The sequence below is a fragment of the Hemicordylus capensis genome, chromosome 2, assembly GCF_027244095.1.
Source record: "Hemicordylus capensis ecotype Gifberg chromosome 2, rHemCap1.1.pri, whole genome shotgun sequence".
In the NCBI taxonomy this organism is placed as follows: Eukaryota; Metazoa; Chordata; class Lepidosauria; order Squamata; family Cordylidae; genus Hemicordylus; species Hemicordylus capensis.
Window position 1 is genome coordinate 50,621,143 of NC_069658.1, and position 22,577 is coordinate 50,643,719.

General features: G+C 43.7%; 1 protein-coding gene and 1 long non-coding RNA gene across 4 annotated transcripts in view; one reads left to right on the forward strand and one right to left on the reverse strand.

Moving 5' to 3' along the window:
* The window catches only part of TNPO1 (transportin 1), a 113,717-nt gene that overhangs the window by 7,988 nt on the left and 83,152 nt on the right, over nt 1-22,577 (reverse strand). Inside the window, exons 19-23 of one of the 3 annotated variants that reach the window (XM_053297566.1) lie at nt 12,910-13,008; nt 12,630-12,725; nt 9,965-10,040; nt 9,078-9,177; nt 5,141-5,215 (exon numbers count right to left, since the gene is read on the reverse strand). In XM_053297566.1, coding sequence (XP_053153541.1) covers nt 5,141-5,215; nt 9,078-9,177; nt 9,965-10,040; nt 12,630-12,725; nt 12,910-13,008 — 446 coding nt within the window. Of the gene's footprint in view, nt 1-5,140; nt 5,216-9,077; nt 9,178-9,815; nt 9,891-9,964; nt 10,041-12,629; nt 12,726-12,909; nt 13,009-22,577 lie in introns of those variants that run through there. The other 2 variants (XR_008316509.1, XR_008316510.1) reach the window with 2 other exon arrangements.
* LOC128345521 (uncharacterized) lies at nt 13,541-20,677 on the forward strand. The gene is made up of 3 exons (XR_008316511.1): nt 13,541-13,984; nt 18,967-19,140; nt 20,504-20,677. It is a non-coding gene; the product is annotated as an uncharacterized LOC128345521 (long non-coding RNA).

Here is a 22,577-nt window from a genome sequence, read left to right on the forward strand (position 1 = left end):
CCTCCTTGTCTGTTCAGATAAGCTATAGCTGTAGTATTGTCCATCTGGATCTGTACCACAGCACTCCTTAGCTGTGGTTCAAAGGCCCTTAACGCCAAAAAAGCAGCCAGTAGCTCCAGGTAGTTGATATGGAATCCTGCCTGCCGAGGCGTCCATTGACCTTGGATGTAATCTGGGCCGCAATGTGCACCCCACCCTTGTAGGGACGCATCCGTTGTGATCCACGCTTTTGGAAGTAGAGGTCTGAACGGCACTCCCTGTAAGAGATTTTCCGCTGTCATCCACCACTGCAGGGAAGTTTGTACACCCCTGAGAAGGTGCAACAGCATGTTCTGGCTGTCTACGTTGAGACGGAAGTGGTCCAAAAACCACTGTTGAAGGGGTCTCATCCGTAGTCTCGTATAACGAACAGTTGTGTTGCAAGAGGCCATCAGGCCTAACAGCCTTTGGATCCCTCTTGCTCTCTGTTCTGGTTTGTTGTGGAACTGCGTTGCCAACGCGATGATCTGACTGCATCTCTCCCTTGGCAAGAATGTTCTTCGTTGCTCCAAATCGAGGATGGCTCCTATGAAATTGAGCCTTTTTCTTGGGGTTAAGTTTGACTTTTTCCAGTTGACATTGACACCCAATTCCAGGAGAAGATGTAGCATCATTCGTATCTGAGTCTCCAACAGCATTCTGTCCTTGCTCACCAGGAGCCAGTCGTCCAAATATGGGTAGACCACTAGGCCCTGAGTGCGAAGGTAAGCAACTATCACTGCCACCACCTTGGTAAAGACCCTCGGAGCTGTTGATAGACCGAAAGGGAGGACAGCATACTGGTAAATCGCTTCCCCCACCGTAAAACGAAGATATTTTTGGTGATTTTCCTGGATGCCCACATGGAAGTAAGCGTCTTTCAAATCTAACGTTGCCGCCCACTCTTCCTGCTCCAGGAAAGGTAGAATCTCCTGCAACATCGTCATTTTGAACTTCCGGGTCCAAACAAAGTTGTTGAGGTCTCTCAAATCCATGATTGCCCGAATCCCACCATCCCGCTTGGGTATTTGAAAATAGCGGGAGTAGAATCCGGACAACCTCATCGCCCACTGCACTGTCACAATTGCTCTCTTTTCTAATAACACCTTTACCTCCTCTTCCAACACTGGTGTTGATCTCGTGAAACGTAGGCCTGAGAACGGGGGCAGAGTGGTGAACTCGATTGCATAACCCGTCTCCACAATCCTCAGAACCCACTGGTCTGATGTTATGTTGTGCCATGCTACAGCATGGCTTGCCAGTCTGATGTTTGAGCTGACAACTACAGGGCCGATGGTAGTGGTCCTGGCAATTGTATTTAAGTGCAGTGGGCTGACAGTGTAATCAAAAAGACTGCTTTGCAGCCTCCTTGTTGTTACGATTACTTTGGTTCTTGTTTCTATTGCTGCCGTTGTTGTTGTTGTTGTTTCTGAAGCCTCTTGATCGTTGGTAGGGTTTGTTCTGTCTTCTGAAGCCCCCCCTATACTGCTAACGATATGGCCTCTGTCTGTTAGAATTGTATGCTCGGGAGCCAGATGTTGAGGTAGACACCATGAAAGTTTTCACCGTAAACTTAGATTTTTCCAACGTTTCCATGGTAGTGTCCGTACTCTCATGGAAAAGACCTTTCCCATCAAAAGCCAGATTCTCAAAACGGTCTTTCATGTCTGGCTGGAGAGATGTTGCACGTAGCCAGGCATAGCATCGCATGGTGACTGCAGTCACCATGGCCCTGGACTCAGTTTCAGCTAAGTGTTTGAAAGTACTAAGCTGTTGTTTTGTCACTGCAGTCGTCCTCTCGTACACCTCATGAAGCTTAATCTGCAGCTCCTCCGGGGACATGGAGGTTGAATCATGGAGCAAGATGTCCCATAGGAGGTGAGTGTACCTATCCATGCACGCTGCGTAGTTTGCAATTCTAATAGCTAGACTTGAAGTTGCATACAACCTACGGCCTAACACATCAATTTTCCTGCCTTCTTTGTCTCCAGGAGTTGTGTGTCGGCGGCCAACCTTTGAGGTAGATGCGCAATCCACCACAATGGAGTTAGGATCCGGGTGTTGCAGCAGGTAAGTGTCCTCTCCATCACATATCCGATATAAGTTCTCAATGCGCTTTGAGGTCGGATTTACCGAGTGCACTGCCTCCCATGCTGACTTTGCTGCCTTCACTATAGCCGGTATCATGGGCAAAGATACAGAATGTGAAGCCTTGGACTGAAACATCATGTTATAAACCGGGTCAGTGGATTCAGTATCTGGCAGTTGCAGGTTTAACCCTAAGGCCTCTGCCATCTCTCTAATCATCACATGATATGCCTTAAGTTCTTCAGTTGGGGATCGTGAAAGGCGAGGTGGTACTTCGGAAGGAAGCTCTGTCTGTCCACTGCCTTGATCCAAATCTGTCCCCTCAGAATCATAGTCCTGATGTACTGACACAGGAGAAGACTCTCTGGACGATGGGCTTGGTGGTGGTGGAGTACTCTTTCTCTTCCGCTTTCCACTAGGTTTCTCCTTGAGGGCAGTGGCCACAAGTGCTGTAGACTGGGGATGGCTCTCTTCCCGAGGTTGTTGTGGGTCGGGTTGCTGCGCCTTCCACCTTAAGTATTCCGCATAATCGTGTGGGAGAGTGTGCCTGAACCCACACGTATGCGATGGTTGAGTAGCGGGGTGGTGTATACTGTCATCCATATAACCAGGCAACGGTGGCACTACAGCCAAGGGTGACTGGATTAAATTTTCGGTTGCCATTCTTGGGGAAAGTGATAGAGTCTTTGGATGGGGGAGACACGGCTCTGGCCCCACTTCCTCTTCCCCTTCTTCCTCTTCTTCATCTAAACCCGCACTCACAAACCCCTGGAATGTAGATTCTGCAGGGGTATTTGGCCCTGATGCCATTAGGCTCCTGAGTGCCGAGGTCGCACTTCTATCGGAGCGCTGGCTTCCCGGGTTCCGTGGAGTAGAGGGAGACTGCTGAGGAGTATGTGCAGGCGAGAGAGAGAGACGGTGTACGGTCTCTCTCGGTGCCGACGAGTCACGGCTGCCGTTCGCCTTCGATGTCGAGTAGGGCTTCGACAGCGAAGCGTCCCTGGTGCGCTCTCCCCTCGATGTCGAGGGCTTCAGTGTCGAGGGCGACGGCACCGATGAATCCCTTGTGCGTTCTGTTCTCGACGTCGAGGGTCTCGGTGTCGAGACTGGGCTCGAAGTGCGATGCTCCGTATTCCATTCACCCTCCGACCCCTGCACCGAGGAAGGCGACGGAGTTTTAAGCCTATGCCCAGTTTTCTCACTCTTGTCCGCAGAGTCCCCGATGCTTTCCTCTCGACGAAGCCTCTTCTCCTTGCGCTCGTGCTCCTTCGAAGAGACTTCCAAAGGTCTCTTGAAAGCTTTATCAGGCACAGTTTTAGACTGTGCAGAGACAGCTCCGTGACTCCCTGCCCCCGATGCCGGAGCCAATGTCGATGTTGACTGAGCCATAGGGCGAGGGGTTGGCGGGTGGAGTGCATCCTCATAAAGCGTGGCTCTAAGGCGCAATGCCCGGTTCGTTCTCGTTTGTTTCGAGAAAGCACAGCAAATCTTACAAGCTGCCGTGTTGTACTCCTCACCGAGACACAACAAGCACGCATCATGATGGTCAGTGGATGGCAACTTTGCCCGACACTTCACACAACGCTTAAAAGTAGTTTTATTCTCCATTTTCTGTATAACAGTCCAGGTCAAGAAACAATGAATAACTCCGTCCGATCTTTCGTCAACACAGTCCGTGAAGCAGTTAGCAAGATCCAACAACAGTCCAGGTAAAGCCAGATAAATCAGTCCAATCTGTCGTCAAAACTAGTCCGTCAAGCAAGTATCCAATTCCGTTTAACTTGTCCAAAATTCAATACCAAAATTCAAGCAGTTCAAGTACAGTTCGCAATCTCTGTCTACCGAGGAGCCCAAACGAGGTCTGAACGCTGTGGCGGTCAAACAGAAACTAACGGAAGACGCCCAACCGCTCTATATAGATGGAATGCAGGAGCACGTGCAAAAGGGCGGTTGGGCGTCGCGATGAGCTACCTAGTCGGCCCGAGAGGTGCCTGCGCAGGCGCAGAACCCATTCACTTATGGGCTCAACGGATCACGATCCAGATCTGAAAGTACTGAACAATCATATAAACAAAAGCAAATGAAGCCCCCGTTGTTTGGAAGAAGGCAGACAAAAGGACTCTCCCTCTCTTCCTGGGTATATCAATCTCTCTTTGCACATAGCCTTTCCATTTCATGTAACAAGGGAGTAGATACAGTGTGTGTGTGTGTGGGGGGGTCCATGTAACTTAAGGGGCCTGTGTTCTTTTTTTGCAGTGGTGTCTTTCCTGCCCCCGCCAAGCCTCCATCTCTGCTGCCACTGACCCAACCACTCACCAGCCTCAATCACTAGGCCTGTCCCATTCACAGCCTCTGCCACCAGTATACCTGCCACCTGCTCCATGGCGACCACTAACCACTGCCATCAGCCACCTACTTTCCCTTTTTGCAAGCTAGCATGGTAAAATGATGTCACACGGGTGTGATCCCATCTCAGGTGCCGGGCAATGATGTCACGATATGGTTGGTAGACAAAGGGACAAAAGCATGCAGTGGTTAGAGGGGGCCTCAGTGTGGCTGGCTGGTTGGTGGGCGGTGGAGGGAGCAGTGAATGGCGGGGCCTGCAGTGGCATCCCACATTTATTCTATACAGCCACTCAGTGGGAAGTGTGTGTACACACATACTAACAAATATGTTTCTCTGTCTCTCGCCAGACACATTCACCTCAGGTGAAAACCATCATAATAAATTCACCATTAATTACAGGTAGCCAGCTTGATAATTCTCCATACCACCAGAATACACCATACTGCTTTTATGCTACTTTGAAAAGCAGTCCTGGCATGTTTTCTGCTTGTCTACCACAAAAACAGTGCTTAATAATCTTTTTTTAAAGAGAGTGTCTCCTCCACACCCCCAGGGAGTCCTTCTGTAACAAGGAACTATCTTTTCTTTACTATGCAAACAGCTTTGAAAATACTTTTGTTGGGGAAAAAATAGAAATATTTTAGTATTCTTTTACAGTAGGAAGAAAAGATAAAAATAAATGATTACCTTACAGAACATGTCTCGGAGATCATCTTTTGGACTAATCCATGATGCAACAGCATCACAAAAAAATATAAAGTCCTGTAAAAGTTTACAAAATTCATACATTAGAAATGGCTACTTTTGCAAAGTAACAGCCAAGTAATTACATTCTAGATTTAATTTTATATTTTTGCCTTCAAACATGTTTGGAAAAGCAGTAAGATTGTTCAAGCCTTTTACTAGAAGATGTCAAATTCTTTTTCCTGTATTCTTTACACACAGACCAACAGTTTAACCATTTGAAGAATTCACTTATACTATTGTGTCTCACCCTTTCGATGATCAGGAACAGGAGTCAGCACCCACAGCTATTAATCTAGGAATAAATCCCAGATGGAACACCCCACCCTTTAAAAGAAATCTTATTTGCTTTCAATCCCCCAAAAGCATTCCATGTTTAATGCTCATGTCACCTTTACTGATATTTATTTAATAATAGGTTGTAGTTAATCCCTACCACACCTTTGAAGTACCCAGTGTTAAACAGCCCAACTTAAATTCCATTTTAATTGAATGCTTCAGCTAGTGTATGCTAACACAACTGGCAATTTCTTAGAGGTGTAAAGCTCCAACATGCCAGGTATCCTTGCCAGAAAGAGTCACCCCATTCAATGGGCAGCAAATTATGTACATTCCCCTTTGCATAAGCAACCTGCTCCCTGAATTCAAATGAGGAAGCCATAAAAGGGAAGACGACTTCCTTCCAAAATTGGAAGGCTTGCCCAAATGAGAACAGAAAGCAACACAAACTCTGGCAAAAGAAATGCAAGGTGACAATAAGGGAGGCAAAAAGAGAGTTTGAGGAACATTTAGCTAAAAGCATCAAGGGGAATAACAAAAACTTCTTTAAACACATCAGATGCAGGAAACCTGCCAGGCAGGCAGTTGGACCCATGGATAATGAGGGAGTGAAAGGGATTATTAAGGAGGATATGGAGGTTGCAGAGAAGCAAAATGAGTTCTTTGCGTCTGTCTTCACAGCAGAGGATACTGAGCATATACCTGTTTCTGAACCAGGCTTTTCAGGGATGGAGGCTAAAGAACTGAGTCAGATAGAAGTGACAAGAGATTACGTTCTAAACTGTCTGGAAAAACTGAAAACTAGCAAATTGCCAGGGCTGGATGGCATCCATCCAAGAGTCCTCAAAGAACTCAAATGTGAAATTGCCGACCTCCTTGCTAAAATATATAACTTATCCCTACAATCAGGCTCTGTACCAGAGGACTGGAAAGTAGCAAATGTAACACTGACTTTCAAAAAGGGATCCAGGCGTGATCTGGGAAATTACATTCCAGGCAAATAGATGGAAAGCATCCTCAAGGATAAAATTGTAAAGCACAAGAACAGGCCCTGCTGGGAGAGAATTAGCATGGCTTCTGCAAAGGTAAATCTTGCCTCACCAACCTTTTGGAGTTCTTTGAGAGTGTCAACAAGTGTATGGATTAGGGTGATCCAGCTGACATAGTATATCTGGACTTCCAAAAAGCTTTCGATAAGGTTCCTCATCAAAAACTCCTGAGAAAACTTAGCAGTCATGGGATAAGGGGACAAGTACATGTGTGGATTGCTAACTGGTTGAAAGACAGGGTAGGTATAAATGGAGAGTTTTCACAATGGAGGGAAGTAGGGAGTGGGGTCCCCCAGGGATCTGTACTGGGACCGGTGCTTTTAAATCTATTCATAAATGACCAAGAAGTAGGGGTAAGCAGCGAGGTGGTCAAATTTGCAGATGATACCAAACTCTTTCGGATAGTGAAATCCAAAACGGATTGTGAGGAGCTCCAAAAGGATCTCTCCAAACTAGATGAGCAGGCAACAAAATGGCAAATGCTGTTCAGTGTTGGCAAGTGTAAAGTGAGGCACATTGGGAGGAAAAACCCCAAATTCACGTATAAGCTGATGGGATCTGAGCTATCGGTGACTGAGAGGGATCTTGGGGTCGTGGTGGACAGCTCATTGAAAGTGTTGACCCAATGTGCGGCAGCTGTGAAAAAGGCCAATTCCATGCTAGGAATCATTAGGAAGGGGATTGAAAATAAAACTGCTAATAGTATCGTGCCCTTATACAGAACAATGGTGCAGCCACATCTGGAGTACTGCGTACAATTCTAGTCACCACATCTAAAAAAGGACATTGTAGAACTGGAAAAGGTGCAGAAGAGGGCAACCAAGATGATCAGGGGCCTAGAGCACCTTTCTTATGAGGCAAAGATACAACAGCTGGGGCTATTTAATTTAGAAAAAAGACGACTGCGGGGAGATATGATAGAGGTCTATAAAATCATGCATGGTATGGGGAAGTGGACAGAAAGAAATTCTTCTCCCTCTCCCATAACACTAGAATCAGGGGTCATCCCATGAAACTGATTGCCAGGAAATTTAGGACCAACAAACGGAGGTACTTTTTCACACAACACATAATTTTTATAAACCACCCAGAGGCATGAGTTTTGGGCGGTATAAAAATATGTTAAATAAATTAAATTAAATTAAAAATAATTAACTTGTGGAATTCTCTGCCACAAGATGTGGTGACAGCCAAGAACCTGGATGGCTTTAAGAGGGGTTTGGATAACTTCATGGAGGAGCGGTCTATCAACGGCAACTAGTTGGGGGGCTATAGGCCACCTCCAGCCTCAAAGGCAGGATGCCTCTGAGAACCAATTGCAGGGGAGTAACAGCAGGAGGGAGGGCATGCCCTCAACTCTTGCCCGTAGGCTTCCAGCAGCATCTGGTAAGCCACTATGTGAAACAGAATGTTGGACAAGATGGCCTTGGGCCTGATCCAGCAGGGCTGTTCTTATGAGAAGGAAGACTCTGCACAGAAGTGATCCATATATATTGACAAGAGAGACAGACAGACCCCCATATATGTAATATATTTTGGAGGATTGTATTTTTCTCCAGTGTGATCTAGTTCCCTGTTTAAGCTTCAATCCCAAACATTTGGTATTTAGTCCCACTAGTTTCCATGTAACCAACTTCTAAGCATACAATTTTCAGGACTGCAACCCTGTCTTACTGAAATCTATTCATTGTTCTGAGGACAGAGCTGCACAATATCATAATGCACAATATCAATATACTGGTTGGGTTTGGATGTAACATGGAACCATGGTTTGGGTTGACTGTACATAAAAATTTAGACCAGGGCCGGCACTTCCAAATATATAATGGGCAGACCATGGTTTACTGCTGCTTGTCTACTTTTGTTTCCCCTCTTATCAAGACTCGGCTTCATTCCTTTCAATGAACTAAAGTCACTCTTTTCTTCATAGCGGGAGCCCTCTGGTGGCAGAGAATAGCAGCAGCCCTCTTGAGGCACCACAATGACTATAATTGTGGTCTGTCAATGATCTGTGAATTCAGACCTAACAGCAAAGCAGTTAGCATAAACTGTGGTTTGCAAATCAGCTTCAAAACCAGAAGAATCTGGTTTGCAAATCAGCTGTAAAAAAAAAAAAAGAACCCCCAACAAACCAGTTGTGGGCAGGTTCAGGTTCAGACAGCTAAATGAATCATGGCCTCACATTTTATCAGAATCTAGTCACGATCTCACATTTTGGAAATTACATGCTCCAAATACAGAACTGAAATAGTCTATGTTCAGATCAAGCCAATATTTATTTTATTATTTATCATATTTTTATACTGCCTGATATGTACATCTCTAGGCAGTATTCAATATGCGATTAACACATTTTGCTGTGCTATAGTGGAGATATATATACCTTATGACATACACACACACACACACACACACACACACACACACACACACACACCTTCTTCTGGGATCCCCTAATATATCGGAAACCAATTCCGATTTGCAAAAGAAAGGAAGAAATGTTTGTTTGCCATTTTTATTTAGGATGTTATCAAGATCAACGCAAGACTTACTTGGACTACCCCACTAGGATTGACAGTGATCATGGTACATATTCCTCGGAATGCTGAATCTTTTTCTTCATTGTCCCTTATGTTTCGGAGAGAGGTGCACCTAACAGAACAGAGAATCAAATGTTAGATTTCGCTCTGCTTCCAAATTACATTATAGTATTTAATGGAATAAGCGTCACAGCAGAAAAACCTAATGGCTATGTAAAGCACACTTAGGATTTCTTACATTCTCGGTATGCCTCGTATTTACATTTAACCAGATTTGATACTTATACATCTTGTAGATTAGCTAATTTCAGTTCTTTCTTGTAATGCTCATCTACTTTAACACAAGCAGATACTGAAGGTGACCTGTATTCCATTAAATACCATTATATATAAATATATTTAGGAGCTTCCACTACTAAAAGCAGTATATACTGCCAGAGTATAAAGTCAAATACCACTAACAGAACATCTCTCACTTTTTTTACAGCAGCAAGCAAGCTATTTGCTACAAGTCTATGAACATGTATCTCAGACAGCAAGTCAAATTGCCAAATGAGTTTGGAATAATGTAATGCGGTGTTTAACTTTTACACTATTTGCATGCACAGTAACATTCTGGTGGATTTTAAATGCTTTTAATAATCAAGCTTTAACACATCAAGCATGTGACAATCTTATCCCATGCATCAATTAGTTGTTAGCCACAACATGAAATATATACATGACGGTACTGCTAAAAAACTCACAAACCTGATAGGACAAGATTAGTCACATGGTTGGCAATGATTAAGAATAGTGATTTTTGTAACCAACTGAAAAGTATATCTAGAAGTGAGATAGAGAGAGGAAAGAAAGAAAGTGAAGAAAAATGAATAAAAAAAAGATTGAATAATACACACCAGGGTCTTATAAACTGCTGTAGCATGGGGGCCACCTCTTGAGGACAAACGTAACCAAGACGACCAATTGTTATTGCTAAGGTAACGCAATCACGGTTATACACCACCAAACGCCAACCAAGACATGAGCAAATGAGGGGGGAAGGAGAAAAATAAAGAAAAAACAACAAATAACTCAGAAACAGAAACCAACAGAACCTGTGTATGATAATAAACATAAGATTTCACCAGTGCTGTTCATTACCACCCCTAAAATAAGGGGCAGCAACATGTGGCATACTATTGGGGGGGGGGTTTAAAGGAAAAAGGAATTAAGTGAATGAGAGAACACCAAAATCTAGAAGTTAAATCCAAAAAGTACCTCAATTCAACATTTCAATACTGTTCAATCTACAACAAAAATTATCAACTCAAAAGGTATTTCAGACATACTTGGTAAATGGTTACTAAGCTTCTTTGTTTTATAATAGTTGGTAACTAGATTTCAAAGGTAAATTTGATTTTAAAGTCCAAACGTCACAGAATTAAAAATGCTGATATGGAACTTTTTTCAGACCAACAAAAAAGATTAAAATCCTATTTCATGGTGCTTAAGAAATGAATTTATTTTCACGATTTAAGGCTAAACTCGGCAGAAGACTGAACTTATAGTCCATATAGCTTTTCATAATAATAGAAACAGCTTTGCATTTCTGTTATTTAATATGTAAACTGGTAATGTTAATATTTCAACAGTAGTCTAATACCTAGCATAAATATAAAAGTGACATGCTTTATTTGAAAATAAGACGAATGTAACAGGCACTTGTCTTTAGAGTGAAGAGGTTGTTTGGACAGTGGTTATGTGTACACTTTAATGGTGTTCTCTCAACTCACAGAGTAATTCTTCAGAAAAGGGAGAAAAAGTGTGGGTATGTTTAAGGATTATTTGAAGCAAACTACACGAATACTAAAATCCAGCAGATTCATATGAAGCAGAGAAGCCTATGCTTAAGACATTATGCAACACTCCAAAACAGGCATTTGTGAACAATCTCATGAACACATGCAATAAAGCAGATGATGCTCTTTTCACTATGAGATTTGGTGTAGGATATACCAACACGCTAAATGTAATTTTTAAACAAAAAAGTCAATGCAGCTAAAAGAAGAAGGGGGAACACGTGTGTTTTAGAATAGTTATTGAGTTGTATACAAACCAAGATTTAACATTAGTAATTAAAGTTTGAATGTTTTGGGGGGGGGGGGGTTTGGCCTGAGAGCCAAAATTTGATAAACTCCATTGTAATTCCCACAATACAGAAGTTTATGAAAATCATGTACAAATCAAGTACTGGTTGAGAACTAACAATGATGTTTGCATAATGCTGCCTGCTTTTGGCAGCTACTCCCACTGAATGCATTTTTTGACCAATAATTCATAAGAAGCCAATTAGGAAAAGCTTCACAATGTTTAAAAGAAATAGGATTACTGGTTCTATAGATAGTAAATTGAGATTTCAAGTATTATAATACAGTATTATATCCCACAACAAACCTGAAGTACAACACATTCAACATTTATTTGTAATAGCAACCTTTCCGGTACTTATTTAAACTATTTTTAAAAGGTAATAATGAGGAATCTGGCTTTTCTTGATTTTGGCACTGCGTAAAATTCAAGTACTACAGATAATGCAAAATTACTGTACATGAAAGATATAGCTTTCACTTCCTGCTATTGCTTAGGAGGTTCCTTGGGTTTAAAAAACTGTTCCACAAAATACGTTTGCAAACCCACTGTGAATACTACAATACCTATAAATTTGCTAAGCCACGATGTAGTTTCACTTAAAGGTCACCTTCCCAACTGCTACATATTTTCCATTAGGTATTTAGCAAACATGCACAGAACATAGTTTACCCCCCCTCCCCCTATAAAGTAATTGGCAAAAAGACCATTGTCTAGACTGACATTCTGGTAACTACATATTTTCACAAGAAAATGAGACTATAAGCTTATATCCATGTACTTGATTTCATATTACAGTGCAGACACAGATAGTTAAAGATGATGACAATTTGCATTTTCTCAAACATGGAAGGTGTTTTTTAAAAACCTAAACACGCTTCTGAAAATGCATGACAAGCCTCAAACTCCATTTTAAAGGCTCCTTCACTCCTCAACCAATAAGCAATTATTAACAGGCTTCCTTTTCAGAGCACAGTTTACTTAATAAACTAAGTAATTTAAATAAGTGAGCAAGATATAGGTAGTGTTCAACCAGTATGGTTTTTTTGGGGGGGGAGGGGGATGTTGGCTTTCATCTTATTGCCACCTATAGTTACAGACTTTTGAAAGTTAGCTATGTGTGCAACAAACACATCTAATTATTCTGCACATAAAAGGAATTCAAATTCTAGGTTACTCTTAAATATGTGTTTCACTAGGTTTAGTAAATTGCATTGAGCCTCCAGTTCCTACATGGCTCTGAATTTTTAAAAAGGGATTACAATTGTTTATCAAACAATTAAGCATAAGACTGAGGCATGTAAAAACATCTGAACAGAGTTGCTTTTAACTACTTTAATTCTGATGTAGTTTCTCTACGATTCTGAATAATCTAGTGTACAGACAGACATCTACACAACTTCATTCACTGCAAACAGTTCAGTTTTAGGGTACCTGTATTTTCTAACAAAGTCTTTGGTGTGTTGGGTCTGTTAATGATTTCTACAAGCTGGTGCAAGACCATAGGAATATAAGGCTGCATCTCTATACCTAGAAAGAGACAACACACAAACAGTCCATTAAAAATGATTTAAACAAACAACACATGCTTTCACAATGGCCACATTAGTGCAATCTACAGTCAGAATTTACAACTGACAACAGTATAACATATTTACAACAACCATTCTACACAATAAAAACCCAAACTAGCACTGAAACAAGCAAATCTTACCCATCTGAATAGAAATTTCTCCAATTGCCCATGTGGCATTGTTACACACAGAAATGAATTCTGGGTTTAGGTTGGTTCCCAAAATTGGCATGAAATCAGCTGAAAAAGAACATACTATATTACAATTCTGAATATCCACAGTTCCATCCAATAACAAGAAGACAAGAGTGGGAAGTCCATCATGAGCTGAAGCAGCTTGGACCATCCTAACATGATAACATTCAACTCCACTAAAAACAAGGTGAATTCCTACACTGATTTGAAAGAGATATATCATGTTCTTAAATGTTTACAGGATTTGGGGCGTTCTTACTGTTTGTTTGTTTTTACATTTTCAGCAGAATGTCTTGCCATAAATCAGGAAGCATTGATTAAACATGATAAAGATCCTGGAAAAAAGCTATGACTTCAACTGGACAGCTGTTTATAAGTGTTTATTATGTGTTATGAAAATAGATGTTGAACTGGTGAGAAGGCAAATCTGATGTAATACGAGAGCGGAATAGAAAGAATTAAGATATCAAGATTTCCAGTAGGGATGTGCAGAACAGTTCAGGGCAGGAACGCTCCAATCATGAACTGGTCCATTCCAAGTGTTCCGAGCATGGGACAGAACACCCTTCAAATGAAGGGCCTATTCTGAGCTTGGAACAGAACGACCCCGTACCAAGTCAGAACACTTGAAACATTCTGAGCACTATTTTGGACTGGAAAATGGCACTCTTCTGGCCTCTGTGCATTTGCAAGGTCAGCACCACCACACAAATGGCTTCCACGCATGTGCAGAGGCTAAAAGAGCACAATTTTGGAGTCAAAAATTGTGCTTAGAACGTTCCGACTTGGAACGGCGTCGCTCTGTCGGAACAACCGGCTCAACCAGTTGTTCAGATGGAACAATTGGGTATTTGCATTCTGTTCTGAGTTCAGAATAGAACGTAAATGCCATTATGTGCACATCCCTGTTTTCCAGTATTGATAGCAACTTGTTTGGGGGCAAATGTTAAAGAGCTCATTAATCACCCCTTCCTGAAGAAACCATAGTACCTGAAGCAAGAAACCATAGTACCTGAAGTAGGTGGGTTAAACACTAAACGGTTAAGCATTTAATCGTTAAGACAAGTCTTACCAGTTAACAATTTCAGTAAACATTTAAGACAACCTAATCTTCCAGTGATTGCTCTCTCTGTTTTCAAGAACTGTATTAACCTATAACAAATGCTACCAAAAGGTTGTGTATCGCAGCAGAATGAACTTCATATATTTTAGCATGTATGTGTAAAGTAGGCACATTTAATGCAAACAATGTATTGTTTTTAATTGGAGCTGACCACATTAATGGTTAAATGAATAATCTAAAATATTTATTAAATTTTTACATCCCTAACGCAAAACATGTAAATTCAGACCAATATTATTGCCCTTTACTCTTCTCTCTAGAGAAAGTAATAATGAACAAATTACCACATACTAAGTTCATCTATAACTGAAATCTCCCTGAACACATCATGCGTACCAGAGTTGAGAGGGTAACAAAACAGCAGATTCAACTAGGTCCACAATACGAGTACTGCACCAGATCATATATTTCTCTCCTTGCATAGAAAGCAGGTGGTGTCTGTGCATTGCAGCTCAACATTTCAGCCCCTCATCCCAGAAAGAAATGTGTTAATACAAATAAAAGCTAAAATAAGCCCTTTGGAATTCAACAAGAATGAAGGGCAGAGACATGCAGCATCCCCCCCCCCGCCTACAACATCTCCTCACCAAGAGGCCCAGTGGCACAGCCCCACCCAAGGCCAGGAATCTGTGGAAGCACCCACCACCTTGCAGGGTTTGGGAACTGGTGTATCTTTGGACAGCAACTCTCATCTTGAGAACATTAGCGAGCTGAGCGCCCAAGGCAGCCTACCCGAGCCAGTGAGCACTCAGGTCTTCCCTGCTGACCTCCCTAGACTGGACCCAAGACTGCAGGCTTCTGTGAAGGAAGCATTGGACGACCCGAGTGCCTCACCAGTGCCCCCCGGGCCAGAAGGGCGGGTGTTATCAGATGGCCCCTCTCTATCTCGGCAAGAGCCCCAGTCCCTCAGTTTGGCCTCCTGAGACCTTCTGACTCCTATACGGAGTTCTCCTGCTCAGAATTCAACTACTACCTTGATCCTGTGACATCCCACAGACTGGCATAAGATCAAGGTCCTGTTATAGAATGTGGCTGAGTGGTTCCATTTCAGAGATGCAGACTCCATCAACTTCCTCTCCCAGTTCAATATAATCTTGCTGCAGGAAACCTGGACAGCGGATAACCTTACGCTTAATGGATACCACTCGTACAAAGTGGGGGCAGTTCCTGGGGCAGGCTGAGAGAGACTTAAAGGTGGCCCGGGCATATTAGTCTTCACTACCGTGCGTACAACATCACTCCTCACTCCATTTAACAAACTGCTATGGCTGTTCTAATTCACCTAGGGCCCAGCTCACTGCTGATAATCAATACGCAACTTCTGCAACAGCATAAAAAACCCGAAATCAGCTCTGCATGGGCTGAACTCGAAGATTATATAGACGACCTTGTGCTGGCCAATCCTGAAGCACTGGTGTTGGGAGGCAACTTCAATGCCAGGCTCAAGCTTGAGGACTACACCCTATTCTCCCAACACCAGCTTTCACCTCCCTGCTTGGAGTCTGAACACACACCCCACCCACAGAGGACCATCCAGGGCAATGGTCGTTTCACAGAGGACCATCCAGGAGAATTTATTTTTTAATTATCTGGCTCCAAAACAAGTACTATTGATTACACTGCTATCTACTGGAACCTGCTACCCTTTGCTGAGAATTTTAAGGTCATACCTCACCTTAACAGCAATCATTTCCCGATCTGCCTTGAATTATAATTTCCTTCCAAGCAGATCCACTTGGAGGCCTGCTTCTCCCCCCACCCTTACCTGAAGGACAAGCCAGGTGTCGTGAGAAATGGTCCCCCCAGTTAGATCAAACAATAAAGGAGCTGCTTGCCAAGGAAACTCTACAGAGCTACTGGCTATACCTAACTTCAAAGGATCCCACTTGTGTGCCCCTTTAGTGACCTACAAAACCCTAGTACACGAGCAACAAAAGCACCTAATCCATAAGGCTGCCCTCCCACCCCTGTAAAGTTGCCTGTGAGTCCATCCAAACCGTGGTTTGACAAGGACCGTTTTGACGCCAGGAAAGTTCCACAAATCCAGTTCAGGAATCAACAAAATAATGGTCCTCTCAAACCTTTTCAACCTTAAGAGGTAATATAAACACCTACTGGCACACAAGAAAAGAGAAACAATGAAGGCCACTATGTTCTGGCACATAATGAACAACTCCACTGGCAATGGCTTGGCTCAGTTAGGCACCCATATCGCATCAGAGATCTCGGGGATGCACTTTCAGAAGCTGTATGAAGATCCCACTGCAGAAGATGGACCCCACCACCACCACCCCACACCAGATGTAGACAACTTGACCAGGTGGCTGAGATCCCAGTCTCTACAGCTGAGATTGAGTCTCTCATTTCCCAAACCAGAGTGGGGAAGGCCCTCGGGGAAGACCTTATCCCTCCGGAGCATATAAAAAGTAATATAGAGTGGTGGGCTCCAGTCTTGGCCTTGCTCTTTACTTACATTGACTCTCATGGCCATATTCCCAAGGGGCTGGCAATTATCACTCCCATATTCAAAAATCTTGCCCTCTTGTGAGTGGGTGCAGTCCAGATTTCTAAGAGCGACCCTCCAAATACCTCACTGTGTCTCAAATGCGGCACTACACTTGGAAACAGGCATGATAAAGGCTGAGGCCAGAGTGTGGTTGTCAATTCTTAACCTCTGGCTTAAATTATCTTTCAACCATGAGGGCTTCGCCCCTCTGACCCTACAGGTCAATTTCCAATCTTCCTGGAAAAGGGCCATATAGACTAAATTGCTGCTCCTGGGCTTAACCCCTCCCCCACGACGTGCAATGGACTGTGACCAGGCGAAAACAGTAATCAGAGGATAACGGACACTGAGCACCAGGCAGGGTTTCATCCTTCCCGCCCTTGGAAAGGCTCAGATACTCTGCCTCCCCACCACATACCTGTCACAGCTAGAAATCCTAAGCCACAAAAGTGCTTATACCCTTGCCAGTTGTCATGCCCTTCCCTCCACTGTACTGGAAGGCAAATACAGAAAAATCCCAGTCGCAGAAAGACTTTGTCCCTGTGACACTGGGGAGGTAAAAACCACAGAACATGCACTTCTTTTTTGCCCCTTTTACAGAGACATTCAGACCAAGCTTATACTTCCACTACTTTGCAAGTACCCTGGCTACCCAAACCATGTCTATACCCAGGTGTTGCTTTCGGATGAAGACCTGGCCTTCACACTACCAAGTTCTGCAGACAGCAGCACGTGCAAGTGGGCGGTTGGGCGTCGCGAGGAGCTACCTAGTCGGCCCGAGAGGTGCCTGCGCAGGCGCAGAACCCATTTACTTATGGGCTCAACGGATCACGATCCAGATCTACCAAGTTCTGCATGGCAGCATGTAGGATCCGCCAGGTCGTGACTAGCAGGCAATTCCCTTGCATCAGCTCTGTATAGTTTTAAACCACTGACTATTTTACCTTTTTTGTGTTCCTATTTATTTATTTATTTGTTGAATTTCTATACCTCTTTATATGGAAATCTGCAGGCAGTGCACATGTTAAGACATAATATAAAAATATTAAACAATTAACATTCATAAAACAGATTAAATAACCTCAATAGATAAAAACATATTAAAATTTCAGTTGAAAGCCTGGGAAAACAGGTACATTTTCAGGGTCCTCCTAAAAACAAACAGAGAAGTAGATGCTCTTATTTCAGCAGGGAGCACGTTCCAAAGCCCTGGGGCAGCCACAAAGAAGGCCCGGTCCTAAATTCCCACCAAACGAGTTGGCAGCAACTATAACGGGATCTCTCCAGATTATCTTAATGGGTGACAGGATGCACAACAGAAAAGGCGCTATCTTAAGTACCCTGGACCCAAGCTGTTGAGAGCTTTATAGGTAATAACCAGCACTTTATATTTTGTTTGAAAACTTATTGACAGCCAGTGCAGTTCTTTTAGAATCGGTGTTATATCATCCCTTCGTGTATTCCCAGAGACCAATCTGGCGGCTGCATTCTGTACCAATTGTAGTTTCCGATCTACGTACAAAAGCAGTTCCATATAGAGTGCATTACAGTAGTCAAGCCTAGAGGTTACCAGCACATGTACCACTGTTTTAAGGTCATTTGTCTAATCTGGGTGCCATCAGCATACTGATAGCATCCCAGTCCAAATCTCCTGACAATCTCTCCCAGCAGTTTCATGTAGATGTGCCACCTCCAGCAGGATACCATGGTCAATGGTAACGAAAGCAGCCGAGAGATCCAAAAGGATCAGCAGAGTCACACTCCCTCCGTTGCTCGCCAATTGGAGATCATCCATCAGGCTGACCAAGGCAGTCTCAACCCCACAGCCCACCCGAAAGCCAGTTTGGAACGGGTCTAGATAATGTGCAGTCTTTTTGTGCACCAATAGTGACTGCCATTCCTGTTTCACTGTTTCTGAAAAAGTCTCAGGGCAAGGAAAAAGAAGGCCATGTGATGAGGTAGTATGAAGCACCAGTGATTCCCCTGAAGGGGCTGGCTGTTCCTGGGATTGAGTTTGTGGCAACCCTAGCATATGTAAGGCTTTATAAAAAGGTGTGGGAAGTCATCAGACAGGGACAGTCTACGTGATTGGAGGAAGGCTCAGAAGTATGATCATCAAACCATTCTCCCTCTTCCTTAGAATCTACATCGTGGTCTGAGTTATCTAAAAACTCCACGGGGGTATCAGGCCCCTGGGGTAACAGAGGGTCAGTAAGTCTCCTAGGATGAGGATCTGGGGAATCATAGTCATATATAGCAGGTGAGTGATATGAAGAAGCCTTATTGCTTTTGTGTTTTGCCTGTCTTTTATATTTCTTAGACTATTTTTATTTGTGTGTTCTCTTGTGCTTATAATTTCTTATTTTCTTTTTAGGGCTATTCTTGGAGGTAGGCGAGGAGGAAGAGTCAGAAGGAGAAGGAGGAGGAAGATACCTCCTTGAGCCTAGAGTGTTTCTTAGAAGGTTTTGGCTGCTTAGGCTGATGCTATGATTTATCTAGAAAGCCATGGAACCAGCACTGCCATGCCACAGGCACCTCCCTTGGGAAGGTGGGTAATGCCAGATGTCGGGGCTCCTGGGGAGTGTCAGGGCCAGTAGGGCCAGATGGAGAAGCAGGGCTTGTAGGATGAGCGGAAGAAGGTGATGGTTGATCTCCATCTCCTTCCCCACGCAGCAGGCATCCTGGGTTGGAAGGGGATGGTATTGGTGGCATCTCTATGGACTTGGGGAGCTGAGGTGGGCTGCTGTCTCCTGCAGGGTCCTCTCCACCCATCCCCGCATCCAGTACCTGCCAACGGGCACGCTCCGCATCCTTCAGGCGCTGTGGGGCCTGCTTGGTTGTCATTCAGCACACCTGCTTAGGCAGCAGTGCCTGAGGCTTCTTTGGACCTTGTGAAGCCTTTGTAGAGCCTTCCAAGGGGGTGGGCACGATTTCTAGACCTGACCTCTTCTCCCACAGGAGTGGGGAATGGGGACGATTGCGCTTCTTAGCATGGGTCTGCTCTCGCAATGGAGGACCCGAAGATCATCCCTGGAATCAGTACCCCTCTGCCCCTCAACTAGCTCCGGCAAGAACCTTGAGATCTACAGCAGATCATGCACAGTAGCGTGCACTAGCACATTATGGTGGTGGGGCCTACCAGTGGCTGAAAAGCCAATGTCTTCTTCCCCTGAACACGAAGATGTTGAAAAGGTTGCTCCCTGAGCACTCCATTGAAGGGGGGGGGGGGGAGGAGAGGAGGGAGAATGAGGAAGAAGGCAAATGTAGGCTTAACAGGAGAGCAAAGAAAAGGATATAATAAGCAGAAAAGAGAATTCCAGGGATAGCAGAGATGATATACTAAGGAGATAAGCAAGAACAAACTAAAAATGGAGGTAAAGCTTGGTAGAATACAAAGGAGACCTCTGGAGCTGGACAAACTGAACTGGGAGGGGCTATCCTTCCTGGCCTCTTAAAGGCTATGCCCAATTGATTTGTCCTGCCCTCTGGAGCATGTGGGAAGGATAACCCACGTGAGATGTCCTCATCCAGCAGCAGAGAAAGGATTTGTTCTTTCTACTGTTAAAACATTTGCCTGATAGGTTGACTGCTGTTCTGCCACCATATTGTGTGAAAGGGGTGAGAAGTACATTATAAGCAGGGCATTAATTGTTTTTGAGTTTGGCCATTAAGACAGGAACCTGAATGATATTTCACCTACTGTGAATTGCATACATCTGAATTATGGGGCAGAATGGGTCATGTATCCAGTGTGACTACACAAGTTTAAACTGATTTAATAAAGCAGTTCTGAGACAAATGTATGACTTGACACAATGTGTTGCTTATTTGAGAGGATATAATATTTGGAGTTTACTCCTGCTAAATGAGCAAAGAGGCACCTTTTACAGTGGGGATACTCTTCTATTTAGCAGAGGAAGAGGAACTGCCACTATCCAACCCTACTACAACATCCTTCAAGTGGCCGTTGCTGATGTCTACCTTCTGTTTCTTCTTAGATTGCCAACGCTTTTGGGACAGGGAGCAATCTTTATTCATTTATTATTCTTTTTCCAATAAACTGATTTGAGATCTTTTGTTGAGAAGTAGTATATATGTATTCATATTTGTAATTGGGAGTACTAACGATCTGTAATCAATGGTTGGATAACTTAATGATTTTGTACAAAGACATTTTGGGTAATCTGAAATTTGAACTATGCTGTTTTGGAGTTTTGTTTTTTTGAGGCCTGTGACCATGAACTAAATTATTCATTCATATAATGTACTTGGCCATCTGAAGAAATCTAGTGGCAGGCAATAGTTAATAAATATTTATCATTCAAAAATTCAGTTCACATTCTTGTTGATAAGGGAAGATTAAATATACAGCTGACTCTCATTATTCACTGGGGTTCCATTCCCGCCAATTAGTGTGAATATGGAAACTGTGAACAAAGAAACCTCACCCATATGGGAACCTAGGAGTTAAGTTCCTTACTCTTAAAAAAAAAAAAAGTCAAAAAAGCAGGAAGAGAGCAGAAATAAGGACAGAAAAACACAGCACCTTGTTCTCCAGGAATACCGCCCCCCCCCCATATTATTTTTTGTTTACATTTTATTATTATTTTTAACCAAAAAAGCCACCAAATGACTCTACACTTCAAAATGGTGGCCAAAAATGACATCAGAAGTCATTTCTGACCACAAGGAAACTGTGGATAGGCAAAAATCTCCTGTATTCGGGCCGACATGGATTCCACTTTTTCTGCAGGGTCTATGAAGGAGGTGTCCAGCAATCCTTCTTGAAGTATTAGGTTGGATCAGTTTCAATCTGTGATTCCTGAAGATATGGACAAGCTGCTTGGAGCGGTGTGGTCCACCACTTGTTCTCTGGACCCTTGCCCGACTTGGCTGCTTCTATCTAGCAGGGAGATTATTCGAGGAGGCCTGGTGAATATCATAAATGCATTGCTGAGGGAGGGTAAGATGCCTCCATGCTTGAAGGAGGCAATAATTAGACCGTTTCTTAAGAAGCCTTCCCTAGATCCCTCGGCGATGGGTAATTATAGGTCAATCTCTAATCGCCCTTGGTTGGGCAAGGTGATCGAGAGGGTGGTAGCTGACCAGTTCCAGGCGGTTTTGGAGGAAACTGATTATCTAGACCCATTTCAAACTGGCTTTAGAGTGGGCTATGGGGTTGAGACAGCCTTGGTCTGCCTGATGGATGACCTATACCAGGGAATCGACAGAAGGAGTGTGACTCTGTTGGTTCTCTTGGATCTCTCGGCGGCGTTCAATACCATCGACCATGGTATCTTTCTGGCTCACCTGGAGTAGTTGGGGATGGGAGGCACTGCTCTGCAGTGGTTCCGCTCCTATCTCTTGGGCAGATCCCAGATGGTGGAGCTTGGTGACAGTTGCTCTTCTCAACGAGAGCTGTTATATGGAGTCCCTCAGGGCTCCATTCTGTCACCAATGTTTTTCAATATTTACATGAAACTGCTGGGTGAGGTCATCAGGAGATTTGGTGCTGGGTGTTATCAGTATGCTGATGACACCCAAATCTACTACTCTCTTTCATCTGCTTCATCAGGAAATGGCGTTCATTCCCTAAATACCTGCCTACAGGCAGTAATGGGCTGGATGAGGGATAATAAATTGAAGCTGAATCCAAGCAAGCCGGAGGTGCTCATTGTAGGGGCTCAGAATCTGAGGGATGTTAGATCTCCCTGTGCTGGATGGGGTTACACTCCCCTGGAAGGAGCAGGTACGCAGCTTGGGGGTACTCTTGAATCCAGGCCTCACTCTGGTATCTCAGGTGGAGGCTGTGGCCAGGAGTGCTTTTTATCAGCTTAGGCTGATTCGACAGCTGCATCCATTCCTAGAGGAGGATGACCTCAGAACAGTGGTGTACCAGCTGGTAACCTCCAGGCCTGACTACTAAAAATTTAAATTTTTAAATTTTAACTTGATTTAGGGGTTTTAATTACTTAACTCCCCCCC